The sequence below is a fragment of the Netta rufina genome, assembly GCF_964035555.1.
Source record: "Netta rufina genome assembly, chromosome: 12".
Classification (NCBI taxonomy): Eukaryota; Metazoa; Chordata; class Aves; order Anseriformes; family Anatidae; genus Netta; species Netta rufina.
In genome coordinates, this window is record NC_140135.1 from 12839015 (window position 1) to 12856961 (window position 17947).

At 34.9% G+C, this 17947-nt stretch overlaps 1 protein-coding gene across 2 annotated transcripts in view; it reads right to left on the bottom strand.

Annotated features, from left to right (window-relative positions):
• Window positions 1–3940: 3940 nt before the first annotated feature.
• The window catches only part of LRCH2 (leucine rich repeats and calponin homology domain containing 2), a gene marked incomplete at its 5' end in the record, with an annotated part of 42742 nt that continues 28735 nt past the window's right edge, over window positions 3941–17947 (bottom strand). For both annotated transcript variants that reach the window (XM_084294062.1, XM_084294061.1), the window contains 7 exons: window positions 3941–11119; window positions 12340–12417; window positions 12710–12847; window positions 14002–14114; window positions 15843–15900; window positions 17013–17063; window positions 17506–17550. In XM_084294062.1, coding sequence (XP_084150188.1) covers window positions 11000–11119; window positions 12340–12417; window positions 12710–12847; window positions 14002–14114; window positions 15843–15900; window positions 17013–17063; window positions 17506–17550 — 603 coding nt within the window. In that variant the 3' untranslated portion in view covers window positions 3941–10999. The remainder of the gene's footprint in view (window positions 11120–12339; window positions 12418–12709; window positions 12848–14001; window positions 14115–15842; window positions 15901–17012; window positions 17064–17505; window positions 17551–17947) is intronic.

Consider the following 17947-nt stretch of genomic DNA (forward strand, 5'->3'; position numbering starts at 1 on the left):
GCTAAAAATTGGTAGAGGGAGTTCTGAAGTCCCCAAATGCACAAGCAAGGCCTGATGATGCCACATACAGGCAATACTACAATAACGGGTATACAGGAAAGCACAAAGCATGGAAAGGCACACAGAACAGCAAGAATATTGAGTAACAAATGAGGCTTGAGTAATTGGGGGAGTTAGGGGGAGAAGAGGAGACAGGGAGGAATCCAAGAATAGTGATTTTACCTACTAAATCTCTTCTTTTGCAATCCTTAGTTTGCAAAGACAAAAGGAAGGAAATAGTTTGATAATTGCCCTGCCATTTCACCAGAAACAATATAATCATCATTTAACTGATATTCCCAGGAAACAGAAGTTTATGTTGCTCAAGCCAAAATCACAAAATTATCAGTGTTGGCTGAAGTATCTCAGTTTCATCATTGTATAAATGATGGACAAAACACAGAATGAACTTAACATTTCAGTACATAGCAGAACACGCAAGCTAGACATATCGCCCACCAATTAGTGAAGCAGAATAGCTTTAAAATAAATATTATTTGTGACTGAATTCAGTACCACTTACCCATTTCTAAATGATACTGCTACAACTTCTCAGACTTCATTCCTGTTTCTTTTGCTTGAATATCTTTGGGACTGGAGAATAAATGGAGCTTGGGATGGTATCCCTCAACAAATACTTTTCAGAAACTCATGCTCTTGAAAGTTTATAACATGAAGAATATTGCTTGCTGGTTTTTTTTTTGTTGTTGTTGTTTGTTTTTTTTCCTCTTCTCTTCTGATTAGAGAAGAAAAGTATCAAAAGCAGGAGGCTGAAAAGAACCATGTCTTCTCAGCTTATGAAGTCATACCCACCTGGAACATCAAAGTCTTAACATAAATTAATGTTTACATTTAAGATATCAGTTTCTCCTTTAAATAAGCTGCAAAAGAACTTTAAATAAACAATAACCTTGGAGCAAAAAGATGCCTGTAAGTGCCTTAGGAGTAAAACCAACAAACCTCTCTGAGACATTGAAGAGTGTGAAATGTAATATAGCTCTACCTAACAAACAGTTTATGGAAGATAAAAATGGCAGCATGTCATTTAATGAGACAACTTACCATTGATTTCCAATGAAAGGACAAAGGTAAGCGAGAAGAGGGTCCTCTGGAAGGTTTGCACCTTCAACTCAGCAAGCAGTGAGCCCTATGACAACCCCACCTGCAACTCACTTTCTCATAAACAGGGGGATGTGATACCACATGCAAGCAGGAAGGAAAGGTGTCAAAATGCAAAAAGGTGTTAAGAGTGCAAGAAGTGGTAGGCTCTGCAGTCCCTCTGCAGTCCCCTGCACGAGTGTAAGCTCTCAGTTGTATGCTAGGGTGGTGGCAACAATATATGGTTCCATATATATAATCCCACAGGTGCATTCTTAGTTACCAACCTAGGTATTTCTCTTCCTGTGTCTCTAGTAGGAGAGGTGATTCTTCATTGGCACACAACACATCAGAAATGGGTATATAACAAAGATCTTCCAGGACCAGCTAACACAAAACCTGTGTTAGTTTTACCTGGCAAAATCACTTGTCATTTCTCCAATTTGCAGTTATTGAGCCAAAGATCACATGGACACCCATTTTATTATTTTTTTTTATATACAAAAATTTTAACGAATTTTGATAATGAAATAAATTCAATACCCATAATTATGATACTCTAGGAAGATATTTATTAAGTTGCTGAAAAATACAAATATTAGAATAAGTTTGTCATATGCAAATATTAGCAAAAAAAAAAGCTACAGTTGTACACAATCTAGTTGTTCCATTTCCCCACTGTTATGAAAGCTATGGTAAGATGATACAAAGTCAAACCTTTAACAATCACTTGTGAATTTCGGAAAAGTTTAATTCTTCTTACCATTAGCTGTAAGCTATTGCACTGAGTTATGCATCCCGCAGTTCTGAAGGCAATGTGTTATAACTGAAAACCAGCTGGTTGTATTATAATCTACTCTTTGGCTATATAATTAGAACATTATTAAGTATGAGATCCCATTACTAATGAGGCATAACTAATTAAAAAGACAAACAATTATATACACATTTTGCAAATTGGTTTAATGTGCTAAAGTTATTGCAACATTAAACTTTATACTTTTGAAAAATATTCTTGGAAAGAATACAGCCATTTGAATGATGTTTGTAGTCAGAGTAACTGATTAATGTGTTTGAATACAGTCTCAAACAGTAAACTTCTGCAAACCCAGGGATGAGGAGTTGATTTATTTATTTTAAGCCCTCAAGTAGCTTCCACAGTCTAGGAGTACCAGCATAGCAATGCTGGCCTGGAGCACTGTAATTACATCCATCATGAGTGTAGACCTACCTTAATCAGACAGAAAAGTTAAAAGGCTACAGCTGTTAACAATGAGCCTTAAACAGCGCATAAGAGCAGCTCTAGAAATTGGAAAAAAAAAAAAAAAAAGGGTATATGAACAGGAATGCCATGAATACATTGCAGGTATCTGATAGATTACGGTAGGAAACACAGATTTCAACTGTGAAAAGATAAGTTGTGTTTCGCATTTTGCTTTAGGAAACAGAAGTGGAGTGTGGCCATGTGTGAAAGGAAAGTGCAGTCAGAATAGCCTGTAAGAAACCAAGAGCAACTACCTGGAGAATCACTGAGGGGTGAAAACACTGCGTTCTGTAAAATGTACTCATTTACTAGTTCTCAAACACTGTTTGAATGCATGCAGTCTGCCAGCAGCAGACACCTTTACCAAGGCAGCTAATAACCAAATTATGAAGCAACTTACTTGTTTGTGGCACCCTGATCAAATCTAACAAATTAAAATTAATTACACTGAAAGACTTCATGAATCTGCAATTCCTCTCAAGAAGTCTTGTGGAAATTGCCTTTATTTTTATTTTGCTTACAACACTTCCCTTCTTCAACAGTGACTTTCCTCATGCAGATGGCGAAGGACTAACTTGGTTCGTTGTTTCAGCCTCAAACAGAGGCATGTGCAGCCATTCCTCTTGTAGACTCAGAAAGTTTTTTTGGAAGAGTAAAGCTTTCTTTAGAGCTGGAAACTGAACAGACTTGGAACAAACACTCACAAACAGTTCAGCACTAACTGAAAAAAAAAAAAAAAAAGGTCCAACTGTCCAGATGCATTTGTTGAGGGATGCTCACTTCTAGTAATGCTGTTCCTCAATTTCTGCTTTTAAAAGTCCCAAATTGTGCTTCATCAACAAATGAAGAACAAGTGGGTGGTGCAGGTGGAGAACAAAAAGTCTCACAGGGAAAACACATCTCTCAAAGATCTTTCACTACCTAAATTCAGGTTGGCATTGTTTAAATATTTGAAGAATTTCACTAAGAAATTAGAAGTAACAATCAGTTTTGTTAAATGGTATATTTCAACCTACATAAAGTAACTATAGCCACTGGCAAAACCTGGCAGTTCTGTTTCCCTAGCACTGGAATTAATGACTGCAAAACAAGCAAAAGGTGGTCTGTACTATTACTACCTCTAGCCCAGGGTGTGGAAGGAAAGCAGATCCTACTTTAAAAACCCTATGTTGTGCCAAACGCATGTGCTATAAGAAGACATCAGGTAGCTTTCATGTTGTGTAAGACAGGAAAAGCTTGCAAATGAATAAATACGCTGATACAAGTGAATGTGTATTTGTCGTTGCTTATTCTCACCATTGATTTTTCTGTTGTTCAACCAGAAAATCTAACATACTTCACATGTAGAAGTATCATCTATTTCCATGGCATAGGAGTCAACATTTCTTTAGAGAGTTAAGTGACTTGCCTAATTGCATATCAAAATGGCAATATATACATTTGAAAGGACATACAAATTCTCATTATTTACCATGAATATGTACCAACTGAAGTATATGTAAAAACTGAGGTGAAATCAAATTGAATAAATTGACTACATGAGTTATGAAACAGTTTGTATTTTATACACATAGTATGTACACTGGTTTTGGAAATGCGGGTTTTATCCATGCAAATTTAATACAAAAACTATTTACAAAAAATAACAGTAGGAACATTTTTTCCAAAAAAAAAAAAAAAAAACATATACATGTTGGAAGCTCCAGCAATAATGGAAGTCCTGAAAAAAAAGACTTAATACAGTATTGTACAGGTAGACAAACTTCAGAAGTGTGGAAAATGCACTTTACAAGAACATGAAATGCAAAATGAATTGCACTATCAAATAGATGTTACAAGTATATACACAACTTAAGCATCTATTTTTAAATGATCACTCTCCAACTGTGCCTCAGAACTACTTCTGTCATGTTCTGCACACATTTATATACCGATCATTTGGCTATGTTGTATTTTCTGAGTTTTATAACCACAAATTATAAAAAAAAAATAACTGAATACCAAGTGGTAACTATAAAGCGATCACATTTTCCCTGTTCTACACATTACACAATAGTAAAAGAGTATTCACATTTCCAACATAATCCACTAACCAACCCTTTTGCAATGACTCCACAAGCCCCTCACAAGCATCAAAAATTTACCTGCTGGTACAACAGACATTAATTGTTGCAACTAGGAAATCCCAGAGTCGCAGCAATGCTTACCAAATCGCATCAACTCAGTAACCTCAAATGTGTTAACATTTTCATTTAAAAAGCATCATCTTGCACATGCTCTAGAAAGGGTTTTAATACTGAACAGTGGGAGTTCTCACGCCAGGAATGGCACAACCAAATCTAAATGAATACAGCAATTCTGGAAAGATTTCATCAGTTCACTTGTATTTAAAAACAAAAGAAAAAGTATCATTGTGGTTATTTCCAAATTGTAGCTATTTCACAATCTGCCCTTAGAACTGGGAAATAAGCGTCATGTTTGCCTTATTTCACACAATTTTGAATGAAGTGAGGAAATCCTTGTTAATGCCTCAAATTCATTTTAAATTACTGACTTCATGTTTTAACTCACTTCCAAAACTATTGAGGGAAGTTCTGATCTCACTGAAATCAACTGAAAGTCTCCCAAAACAATTTAATATGCTGTCACAGTTCAAGCCATTCTTTTCCATTAATGGAAAGGGACTAATTAAGGGACTAAGCACGTTGTTTAAAGACGTACTGAAGCTGGTTTGTCTGTTTCAAGATCAGGATTCTAAAATGTGTATGCATGAGGAAAAAAATTCAAAAGTCCTTAAAAACTGTAGTTGGCTATGAAATGTCTGATGTCATTTTTACAATAACTTCTATTCCTTCCACAGAAATTCATAATGTAGTTTATAGCAATCCCCTTTGCTTGCCATATTGGAAAAGTCAAAAACAGCAATGGAACAAATACAGCATAAAACTACAGTTTTACTGTACATAATGTCAGGATTGTAGGATGTGAAATACGTGAAGACAAATAAAGCAAAGCAGCAGTTTATTGTGTAAAAAACACAGGAGCCAGAGCCAGGAGCTCCTGTAGTGGCAAGATTAAACTGGAATTCAGCTCGTCACATTCTATTTTAACAAACAAGATCAGCAGAAGGTGCTTTCTTGATAGGAAGATAATTTTATGCTTTCATATTAGGTAACCTAAAAGATCTGACAAAATCACTGATTAAAAAGTTGGCTTTTCCCTCACGTTTAAATTACATATATCCCAGAGCGTGTTCTGCACGTTGAAGAGGAAACTGTATCATTTTTATTAATTCAAGAGGACAAGTGACCCTAACCTGCTAGAGTCATGGTGCAGTTTTCAGCAAGTGTAGTTGTCTGGTTTCTAGAACAAGCTTTCTCCATCTCACGTCTTTACTGGTAGAAGGTAAATATTATCAAACATCTATTTTTCTATTACTCTTAGATATTATCACTTTCCTTATGTTTTTTTTTTTGTTCAGATTGCAACCATCTATTTAAAAGAATGCCAGCTAGTGGGGAAGGAGGCGGCAGCACAAAGCAAGGAGATGATGACTTCAGAAGGCGCATCGCCCAGACAAGCCTTGACACCCATGCCCACTGTAGCTCCTCGCCTGATTAGAAGGCCAGAGGGAAGGCACGTGGCATCAGCGAGGTGCCTGTGCTTGGGGATGGATAGTGCTCTCTGCACAATTAACACAATGAATCCTGCAGAACCTGCATAGTTATCCAAAATCAAACAATCTTTCTGGGAAAACAAAGATGCCAATCTTCTCATTACTGTAACCTCTACAGAAAGGTCCAAGTTAAAGATGGACCAGTAACTGGTCAGACGCCAGTGTCCCTCAACATGAAGTAGTTTCAAAAACATTTCTTCCTCTGCTAATTCTTTCCAAAAAACCTTTTTCTTCTGAAGTAATTTAACATACACTCATGTTGCAACTCAGAGCAACCTCTCCTTGGACAGCTATATTGTTTCCAATTCCTGGCCATAGTGGCATTTTCTCTTTTAAAATAATTTAAAAGGGTTATCTGTAAGCTGGAAATATTTCATCAGCTCTTATGTTGTAAGGGTCACTGTTTAATCTGATGTACTTCTCAAAAGAAACAGACATTAGCCTGACTTTGTGAGGGAAAAAAAGAGAAATTTTGTTTACCGGTACAAAATCATTTCCAATCCACAGAAAGTGCAAAAACTCCTTCAAAAATTCACGCTTACTTTGCATTCCATTGAAATCCACTATCCTGACACTAATATATATTGATTTAACATTGAATAAGGTTTTGCTTACTACTTGACTAACATTTTGGTACATTATTAAAGTACCTGACTACAGCCCTATCCAGAGACAAACAGGGAGACTGCTGCATTACATACAAGAGTTACCTTTTATACTAAAATTTTTAAAATTAGCAGAAGGACATAATACCAAACTTGTCCTTCTCCTAATACTGAGGATACATGGGAATTTGCTTTCAGGGATAATAGGTATCTTTTCAATTTATTTTTTAATTTTTTAATTTGGCCAGATTTATATCTGAGAAGAGTGTCGTTAAATTATCAAATATTTTAAATAAGAAAGGTTTTAGCACAGTAAAGTAACTGATGGTACGTGTAATTTTTTGAGGTGACATACATTCCAGAGCATGAAAGCAGTGCTTAAGAGTTATTTTTCCTACCATCTTAATACTGTATGGCACATCAGAATATTTGTATTAAATATATAAATCAATGTGTAATATTAGCAGCTTCCCATTGCTAACCAGATATCACTATTTTTTGTCAAGAAATTGACACTAAAGCTTTGCTCACTTCAAACAAGTTTAAGTCATGTTTCACCACTGCCTCTACCTCAGGTGTTCCATAATCTAACAGTAAAATCTTTTACTGAAGTCAAGGGCAAAATTCACACTGACTCCATTATTGCTAGGATTTTACCTAGAAATTCCTATGACTCATGTCAGTTATTTATAGTTTCAAATGTACTCCTCTATTTTATGATAATGTTAATTTTTGGTTATGTATCTGAAGGCCTTCCATAACATGTGTGTAGACAGGTTTCTGGGGCTCCAGCGATACTCCAACTAGCACACTGGACTGGCAGTGTTATAGAATAGATGGGAAGCATTTCTGAGATACTGTGTCTGAAGTCACCACACTTTAATTATTTCAGTGCTACTGCTCTAAGATCTCACAATATCTGAGACATTATTGCTTAAAAAAAGATCATTCATGTGCCAGATGCTGCATCCAATAAGATAGAAAATAGAAAAAATACACAAGGGCAGAAACCCTGTCAGTAATTTACAATTCATATCACATTATTGCAGTAACTTTGTATAGCATCCACAATAACAAAAGCACCCTAGTTAACTTAAATTTATTAGGAGACTTATTTAGGAGACGTAATAGAGTTTCCTAAAGCTTTTCATGTTATCTTTTCTTCACATCAAAAGAAAAAACATGAGGGACTATGATAAGAATTAGGCCTCTGATTTTAACAACCCATTAGCTGCATCAAACATTAAGTAATGACATTGCATCGTCAACAAAATAGGGACAGAATATCTCTTATGTGTTAATTGTTGGAGCAGGGACTCTAGAATTACTAAAGACAGTTAAAAAGTCACTTTTAAAAAGTAAAGAGGGAGGATGAGGTCACATGCAGTAATGAATAACATGAAGTCACTAAATCAGTAAACAAAACAAAAAATAAGATGCTAGAAGTCAAATAAAAAGTGAGAAGATAGTAGGCAACTTCTTGTACAGGGAGGACAGCAACAATTCCCATATGCTTCTTTAAAATTAAAATTTTACCTTCAAATTATTTTTTTTATTATCTCTTCTGCAGTTGCTTCTAAAAATCACAAAGGTAACAGCTAATTATATCATTACTTTAGAGAATTATTTGTAGAAGCACCTAAAGAAAGATGAGAGAAGATTCATCCAGGCACAGCAGACCTTTTCTCAGACTACTCCTAAGGATACTGGAAGGCCTTAACCTTTGCAATGCTAAGAAGGGAATCCTCCAAGTACCATGAATATCCTTTCCCGTAAGCATTAAGAAGGCCATAATAATTTCCAAAGAGCAGCAAAGCCAGACTGGTCCTAGTAAACCTGTGGGGAAGAATTCTAGAGTAGTTAAAAAAAAAAATAAATGCTATTTCCATAGTTTTCAATTTCAGAGGTACAATTCAAAGTGAGTACATTAGTTCCATGTCCAGTTCTCATGCTACCTAGGAAATAATATGATAAGATTAAATAACTGATCTGGCATGCTACATCAAGGGAATTCTTAAATGTTTACACTGTGATATGGTAACTTCATAAATTTATTTCTGTTTGGATAAGAGCGTTACTTTAAGATAACATTTAAATGGCAATTAAATAGTAGTGTAGATTGGTTTACATTAGATAATTTAAAGTGGCAATTTACAGGTATCAATTCTATGGCTAGCATACTGAAGCAGAACTTCATTACTGTCATTGCCATCAAATACCATATAGCAAGGAATTGAAAGACAATGAAATACTCATTTTGAAAGTGTTCTTCAAATGTAGTACACAGTAACAAGAAGTCTGCTTAATATATTACTTTTTCATTTTAGTCTTAGCATGACTTCAGATATTGCCGTTTGTAAAAAATAATTTAAATTGTTAAAGTAAGTATTATGTAAATGATTTAAAACCCAATTAGAGATACAGTAAATACCATGTTTCAAAGGTCAAAGCAATATAGATTACTGAATCACACAGAATCACAGAATTATAGGGGTTGGAAGGGACCTCAAGAGGTCATCGGGTCCAACCCCCCCTGCCAAAGCAGGTTCCCTAGAGCATACATATTTTATTTAAAGAAACTAAGATTTAGATCTAGGACTTTGCAAATTAAGTTTTACACCCTTTAAACACAGTTTTAAGGCTTCTCAATGAGCTGTGAAGCCTTAAATGGCTTCTTGACGAATTGGAAAGAACAGAATCAAATCCTGTTACACACTAGGCAAATATACACCTTCATTAAAATTAACTTAGCCTAAAATAGGAAATCTGTGACAGTCAAAACTTTTTTTTTTAATTGAGCTACCCATTCATGAAGAACAAACTAATTCAAACAGTCTTACTACTGTTTTACTATAGTTTTACTACTGAAATTATTTGCAACTTGTTTGGAAAGGAACTCAACTGTGAGTTGGTTCAGAATGTTCTCAAAACACCAGGAATCTCTGTAGAAGTAAGCAAATACATAAACTCAAAAGTTTCAAAAAGAACACCGCAGTGGGAATTTCTTTTTTAAATTTGCCCAGAAAAGTAATGTTTCAGCACAGTGACATTCGTACAAACTAATCTGTGTGTGTTATGCCACACAATTCCGTAAATTACATAATAAATCCTGTAAACGCTATGAAGATAAACACTGATTTCTCAACTAAATTATGGATATACCTGTTGTAAAAATGTAAAGTGAAATCAGGAGCAATATTACATAAAATCCTGAAAGTCACAGCATAAACCTGAGATTTGGGCAGTTTTATCAAAATGTCCTAAATTATTCTGTATGTATAACCAGTCCTTACATCTTACTCACCATGTATATTTGTTTGCCTCAAACAAAGAAAAGTAGACAGTTTTGTTTATCCAACAATACATTAAACCAAAAAATGATTAGGTATTATCAAATTAAATATCATAAATAAAGTGTATTTACAGTATTTTCTAATTATTAGACAACAGAATTATCAATTGTGCAACAAACTTAAAACACCCAACATCAAAAATGTGAAGTATTACTTAAATCTTCACGTATTGATTTTACAAAAAACTATTAAAATATTTAAAAATTCCCATTTTATCTATTTTAAAACAAAGAAATTTCAAAAATGTTTAAGACTATTAAGAGTTATCAATTACACAGGCACTTCACATGTAAACAATCTACAGTACAACTGAAAAAAATATTTGGCACCAACCTAGAAGACTGGAAAAAAATCAATGTGTCCTTTTTCCCATTGTATACTGTTTTGTGTAATCACCATACACTCAGACTAAATACTGGCAATGTTGGAAGTGCGTTAAGTTACAATCAGGAGTGCAAAAAAAAAATAAAGAACACACATAAAGCTTTCTGAAAGAATGAAAGTGGATTACAATTATCAGTCACTGTATTTTTACCATCATACCATCGCTACATTTTTGTTTTACCTTTGAATCAAATGATTGACTTTAATCATTCAAGCAAGGGGGGATTGGGTTTTGTACTTCTAAACTAATTCAAACAACATTTTCCATGTAGAAAAGAAATCCAGCATTTAACTGTAACACTCTGAGATGATAAATGGCAGGTTTTAACTTAAATGAACTGGAAAGAGAACCTGATGCTACCAAAATCTCTTTGTGCATCCAAAAGACAAAAAATCATTATGGTCTTTCAATGTCAGCTGACTCCAAGGTTTTCATGTCCAACTTCAGAGTAAGGCGCTCTACAGCATCTGGACAGATATTAGTTTTTGATGGCTTGGATGTTCCCATGTAGGAAGCTGAACTGCTCCAGAGCAATCCAACAGATCAAATGGCAAGCTGCCTGGCTTCCAAGAAGTCATGTTACATGGAGGAAAGCTGAGATACTTTCAGTGTAGGCAATTCAAGCAGAGCTTGAACTGTGAGGCCAACTTTTACAAGGCCTCTTTCCTCCAGAATGTGATGAGGCAAGCAAAGTCTTTCCTGTAAAATAAAGTAGTGCATGTATTAAGCTTGATTCACTTTTTCCAAGCTAGGTAGCAAAAGCATTCTATCTGAAGTCACACATACATTACACATTTGCATAGAAAATGTCTTCGACTTTAAATTTTGCATGTTGTTCTCTACAGTAACAGAACACTCAGAAATTACATCTGAGATCTGACTGTTTAATTGTGAAAAAAAAATACTTAATTATGAATGCAGAAACTAGCAAAAAAAAGAACATTTACTTAAAATATTAAACTAAGACACATAAGTACTGTGCTAATTCCCTAAAACCAAAGACATTCTTTACAAAAGTAAAGCAAGAAAATCAGGTTGATGGGCACTGCTGGTCTGCTTCTTCTTTTCACTGTTTTGGAAGCATATTACTAATTTTCCCCTTGGGACCTCCCAGAAGTGCTGACAGACTTTGGCCCTCACTAATGAATCATTCTCCAAGGAAGTCATCTTTCAGTTTCAAAAGACTTTTGGAACAAAAGTTAAATACTCTTCCCCTCAGATAGATGGTGCTATATGGAACCCGGTATCCGGTGAATCTCTGCATTCCTAACTTATGAAAGTCCTGTGATTCCATGCAAGATGGAAGCTGTGGCAGAGCAGCAACCCAGGGTTTTAAATCCATTAATTACTCTTCTTGTTCCAGTGAAATGCTATGAGTTTTATGTGTCTCATAATATACAGGAAATGTTTTGGTCTTTCCGTTTTTCCTCTTGCACAGAGACGTGTGGCAAGGGGAAAAGTATGGAAGTTGGGCAAAAGGAGCATGAATAGTGAGCTACAACTACAGTTAGGTTATGTATTTCTTTAACTGCATTTAACTGATTTTTACTAGGCAGACACTGAAATTCACTCCAAAAATTCTAAAAAAAACTATTCTAAAAACTCTAAACAAAAGACTTAAATATTACAACATCATCCTCTCACATCAGTTCTTTTGTTTAGACGATATTTTATTTTAAAGGGAAGTCAGTATTTGTGCTATTGGGAAATAATTGTAAACCCAAAGTTTCCTCAAAGTTCACACCACAGGCCAGAAGACCAGGGAGACAAATTCTTTTTATACCTTTAAGTTCCCTGGTCAGTGTAATAATCACTATTGCTCCCTTTCTGCCCCCATGAAAAAAAAAAAAAAAAATCAACTGCAGTATTCACTGACATACTTTCTGTGAATATATTAGCCAATAAAACAATTAGCATACCTGTGGAACACCCAATTTTTTACAAGCATCAAGAAAGTTTTCAACATTTCTTCGGCACTTTGCCATACTGAGTTTAGGCTGTAAAGACAGGATATTAGATTTTCATCACATATTTGTGAAGGACTGTATAGGACTGTATATTTCTGCAAATTCAGTAACAGTTGCTTAAACAGAAACTAGAACAAGTTCAATGAAGATTCAAGTATAAGAAAATAGCTAAACTAAACTGAGCCTTGTTTAATGCTTCTTGAAAAAAAATTGAAGTGAGGAATGTAGCCAGTTAGTATAGCAAATATGATACATGATTTTTTACCACTGAACTTTGAAAACTTATTCTCACATAAGATGCAACAAAAGTAAAACAACTCACCACTGCTGGCGATGGTACATGAATGCTGGCAACAGAGCGTGGTCTTATGTGATTGGCTAAATGGCAAAGAACTACTCCATCCATCAATGCTGCTCCGATATCATCTGGCAAAATTACTTTTAACCTTGACTCAAGATTCTGTTAAAAAGCCCGTAAGTAAAGTTACTTTCAACATTACCTAATCATTAACTTTAAATCGACTGTATTTTAAAGCATGCAGTTTTAAAAAGGCGTTTTAATATTAACATGAAGTAAATGGAACCAATCCACACTTCACTGAGTACAACAGTACTGTTATCTGCATCATTGAGCTTATAATTCCCTTTGCTTTTTTTTTTTTTAAATGAAAAACCATATACGTTGACAGACATTCAGCCAGCAACTACCATGACAGAGCTCTCAAAGCCCTATGATGAACCCACTACTCACAAGAAAGCACAGAGTTTAAGAGCAAAATGTTAGGCTAAATCCCTCATCAACTGTTAGTGGGAGGAATTTGTGGGTTGAAATCATATATAAGTTTACTAGGAGGAGAGAACACAACCACTGATGAAGTCACAACCCCAAAGTAAAGCCATTCATGCAAGTAGCAGTTAAATAGCTAAGGAAAGGGTGTCCAAGAAGTACCCACACTTGTGTTGCAAGAGAAAGGAAGTAGGAAATGTTTTATCCCATTCCAGCAACAAGCTTTAATTGCTCAGGAAGCGGACCAGACAGGGCAGAAACAGCCTCCAAAGACACACTTGAAGTTAGTACTGCCCTTGAAAGCAGAGCTGCTATAACAGTATTTATCATTCATGGTAGATTTAGTGAACTACGGTTGTTAAGTATCTTAAGAACAGAACTATATAGGGCAGAAAAAAATTACCTTACCAGAATTCTGACACCTAGATTCTATTCAGTATTACGCAATTTGTAGCAACTATCTACTCTAAAAAGCATTTGACTATTCAGAAGACTATGACCAGCTCTTTCTTCAAATCTCAGGTCAAATAGCAGCATGCACAAGCAGACCTATGGTCTCCCTAAGAACTTCAAAAACCTAAAAAAAAAAAAGCCTTTAATTTTTCATTTCATTTTCCTAAACTAAAAACATTTAGTTCCTGGTTCCTGTTTTGCTTGGAGCAAAAAATAGTAACAATGGAGCCTGTTAGATAACATTACTTAGAAAGAAATGTCACTACAGAGACACCTTTGTATATCCGTAAGGATTTGCAGGTTTTTATTACAAAGGTTTGAGTTGTGGTACAAACTAAACACACTGCACCCACATCGTAAACAATTGTACATACATTGCGAAGTTGTCTTATTTGTTCCCTTTCTTCCCTTAAATGCTCCATTTTCCTTCTCATTGTAAATCCAGGATCCATTGCTCCATAGTCTTGGCGAGATGCACGGCTGAAAGCTATTGAACATTAGCAAAGTTAGTTTTCAGAATTCAGATTTATTTTTTTAAGTAATGGTGGGGAGGAGTAACTCCAGGGATAACAGTGGGTAAAAAAAGCTATGGCACTTTACAGAATAAATATATGTCAGTATTGCGATGTAAAAGACACTGTCTATGAAACTTGTTTTTTGAATAAAATGCACAAACTATCCTATTTAAGTGGAACTGGTTTACTAGAAAACAGAGGCATAATAGACTTCAGTATTCAAATATCTAAGGTATATGATTCCATTTGTACTTCTGCAAGTGTATCTTGCAAGCTAGCTTTGAAAGTGTTTTCATTATGTTTTACTTTTAATCAAGCATAAAGACTAAGGAAACTACAGAAAGGAACAGGACTTCCTGATCTAGCTTAAAATTGAATACTTTTTAAATATATGTACATATGTCCGTGTGATACACAGAGACAAAGTAATTGCTTATTAAAGCACTAACTGAAAAACATGGAATGTCTTATTCAAAAGTTTAGAGCTCTTATTAAAAAAGCATGTCTTAAATGCTCTAGCTACCATTCACTTTACTATTCATCATTCTTGGAAACCCTTCAAATAACAATTGTATTTTATAAAATCCTTGCAAACAAATTCCTCCATAGCAATACCGTTGTATCCTCAAGTATTTTACCCTATGCTTTTGAGAAAAAAAAAAAAGAAAAAAAAATCAGTACTTCCATCTTTAAAACACACTTTACTGTTTCTAACAGTATAAAACAACCAAAAAAAAAAAATCACAGAAATTTTAAAGACATTCTTGTGGAACCACTCCTCTAACCTTACATACAAGACTATGTAGTTTGCACACAGAAAAATACAATTGTATCTCACCTACAATGTCTTTGGAAGCATCTAAAAACGACAAGGATCTTGTGTTCTAACGAAGAAAAAAAAAATGCCTTTCAGCACTCTCTTAGAACTAAGGAAAATGGGTCCTGCTGTTTTAGTGCTGAGAGCTGGCAATGACTCCTACTGCACAAAGAAATGGGCTGAAATGTCCTGCAAGTCTGCTTGGTCCTCTCAATTCTACATCTTCCTGCAGCCCAGGATGTATGTAACTCAGAAACCTCTAGACGTGCACTGCTAGGTATGTCCTGGTATATACAACTAACCTATCTCTGGAACAGAAGTTTCATGCAACTGCTTACAAGTCACAAGTGACTTGAGGGCCCAGACGGTGCCATCTGCGTCATGTAGACAATCCAGTCTGATACAACTGTCTTCTGGGGCTATGGCAGTCTTATAGAACCACAGAATCACTGAGGCTGGAAAATACCTCCAACACAAAGCACTAATATATATGACTCCTTTCAAAGCTCTGATCCATGCATCCTTTTATAGGATCAATTAAAAAACCTACTTCTCATGAAGCTCTCTTGCCTCAGCCATGTTTCAAAAATAACTGAATGCTCTTTCCCTGTTCTTTGACAGTGACAAAACATGCAGAAAATAAGTTAGTGACATTTAAGAAAAAAATCACCGTGCAGCTTTGGGAACTTTCAATTATTAGACATATGCTTTGGCAAACCATGTATTTTCCAGTACTATGCTTACGTTAAGTTCACTGAGTGAAATGCTGTACTGTGATCTCCCTTCACATTCATTTCAATTCATGCATCTGTTGTCCTTATCTATTCCATCCTGGGGAATAAATATCTGTTCCCTCATGCTATTTTAGAGAAGAGCAGCTTACCTGACCTTGGTCTGAGACCAAATGGTCCATGAGCGTTACTATCTGTCCTTTCATAATCCTGTTAAAAGAGGCAAAGTCAATTTTCTTCCGTTTATTACAATAATTAACATTTGTTTTCATCAAAATAGCATTTAAATTATTCTTTCCTAAAATAAAGCTCTTCCGCTTAACTGTAAAACACTGCTTTGAAGGGAATACTATGAAGTAAATGGAATCAAAGTAAACTCACTAACTGCAGATAAAATTATCTTATCAAGGAAGACAAAGCAGCACCAGATTAACTAAAATCTATTCTAAGATTAACTAACATCTATTCTAAAACATTTCAAACAAAACATTCTGTGAACTGAATTCTAAGCCAGATGTAAGCAAATACAACAATTTTTCCCAATGCCTTGCACTGAATTTCCTAAGAAATGTTTACTTTCAATTATGAAAATCATGTTTTCCTTATGTCACCATCTACAAAGGGAAGATGCACTCAGTAATCTGGTATGTACATGAGTTATCCCTAGTTCAACTACTTCCGTTGTTTCTATGAGATGTTCCACTCACTCCACTCTCTTAGGTTCCCTTCTGACATCTGGCAGAAACATTAATCTTTAGCATGCCTTATTTATAGCTTACTAGAGTACTGCAATCACAGTGAGACTGAATGGAAATTCCTTAAAAAGGAAAGCAACTGATGAATGAAACTGTAAAGCTGTATCACAAAGGCGACAGACAATCATAAAGGATGAAACCACTCAAGCAGTGTCAGTACATGAGGGTTCCTTATGATGAGGTACAGAACACTGAAAGACAAGTTTTACTTGAAATCCTTTAAGCAGCTATCATATAGGGACAACTAGAAAATACACCGATTTTCATTTATCTTGGTCATTTTCATTAAAAAAAATAATGGAAATAAAACAATGCATCTTTCTTCACAACAGTCAAAAAAAAAAAAAAAAAGAAGAAATCCAGGAGAGATCAGATAATTGCAAAGGTAAAAATAAGCTATGATACACATCTCTGATTCTACTTTTGCCTTTTTAGTATGATGAAATATTCATAACTCCAGTTTCAAAGGAAACTACCAGCTTTATATCTGCATGGGAAACCTGGTGACACAAGTAATGTGCACAAAGAAATGTTTCTTGAATGAAAAATGAAACCACAAACTTGTACCTCAGACGACACAGGAGACTGTGGGGACACATTAGTATTATCACTGTCTTGCTAAAAAGAAACCAAAGAGATGGAATTATAAAAGGAAAATAATGATTTAACAAGAAAATGTAAAATTATGAAAAACATCATACATGAGACATCCAACATTTATCAAATATGGCACAAACTTGTAGCAACTGAATTTAAAAATATGTAAAGCAAGGAAACTGCTCACTGCTTATATAGAATATTACTTTTATATTACCTTTGCTTGATAGCTCAATTAATTTTGTTATTACTGAAGCAAGTAACTACCCTACTCTTCCCCAGTATACTGTCTTGGTGGCTTTTTTCAAATAGGCTATAATATTTATTGTGCTATATTTTTATTATGACTTTGGAATGCAAAGTCTGTTCGCACAGACCTGTTCCATGACTGTGGCTCAAAAGTGTTCATAGAAGATAAATAAAACAATTTTCTTACATATTCTATGCAATTACCATTTCTTACCTCATCATTTTCATTTCCACTTGAACTCTTTCTGGAAGACTTATACTGCAAAACACATACAATTATTACTTTAAAATGGAAGTATGTTTTTCATTTAAACTAAATGGCCTGATATCACTCAGATGTTACTTATTACTGGTGAAGCTGCTGAGTAAAAAAAAAAAACTTTACAGAAATCAAAGAAGCACAAAAACAGAAGAGGAACATCTAGTTCTTAGGTTACTCAAGAACTACAATGCTGAGAGAATAAGAACATTTCAAAAATACATTTATAATGTGAACTGACTACATATGAGACTTGATCCAAGCGGAAAGACCTGAATAACTGTTCCTCTCATGCATTTTTTGTTAGGAAAAAAAAACGTGTAACCCATGAAAGTTACATACTGTAAAAGCAGCTCTTAAGGTTGCTTATACTTGGCTAGATTGACCTGACAAAGTA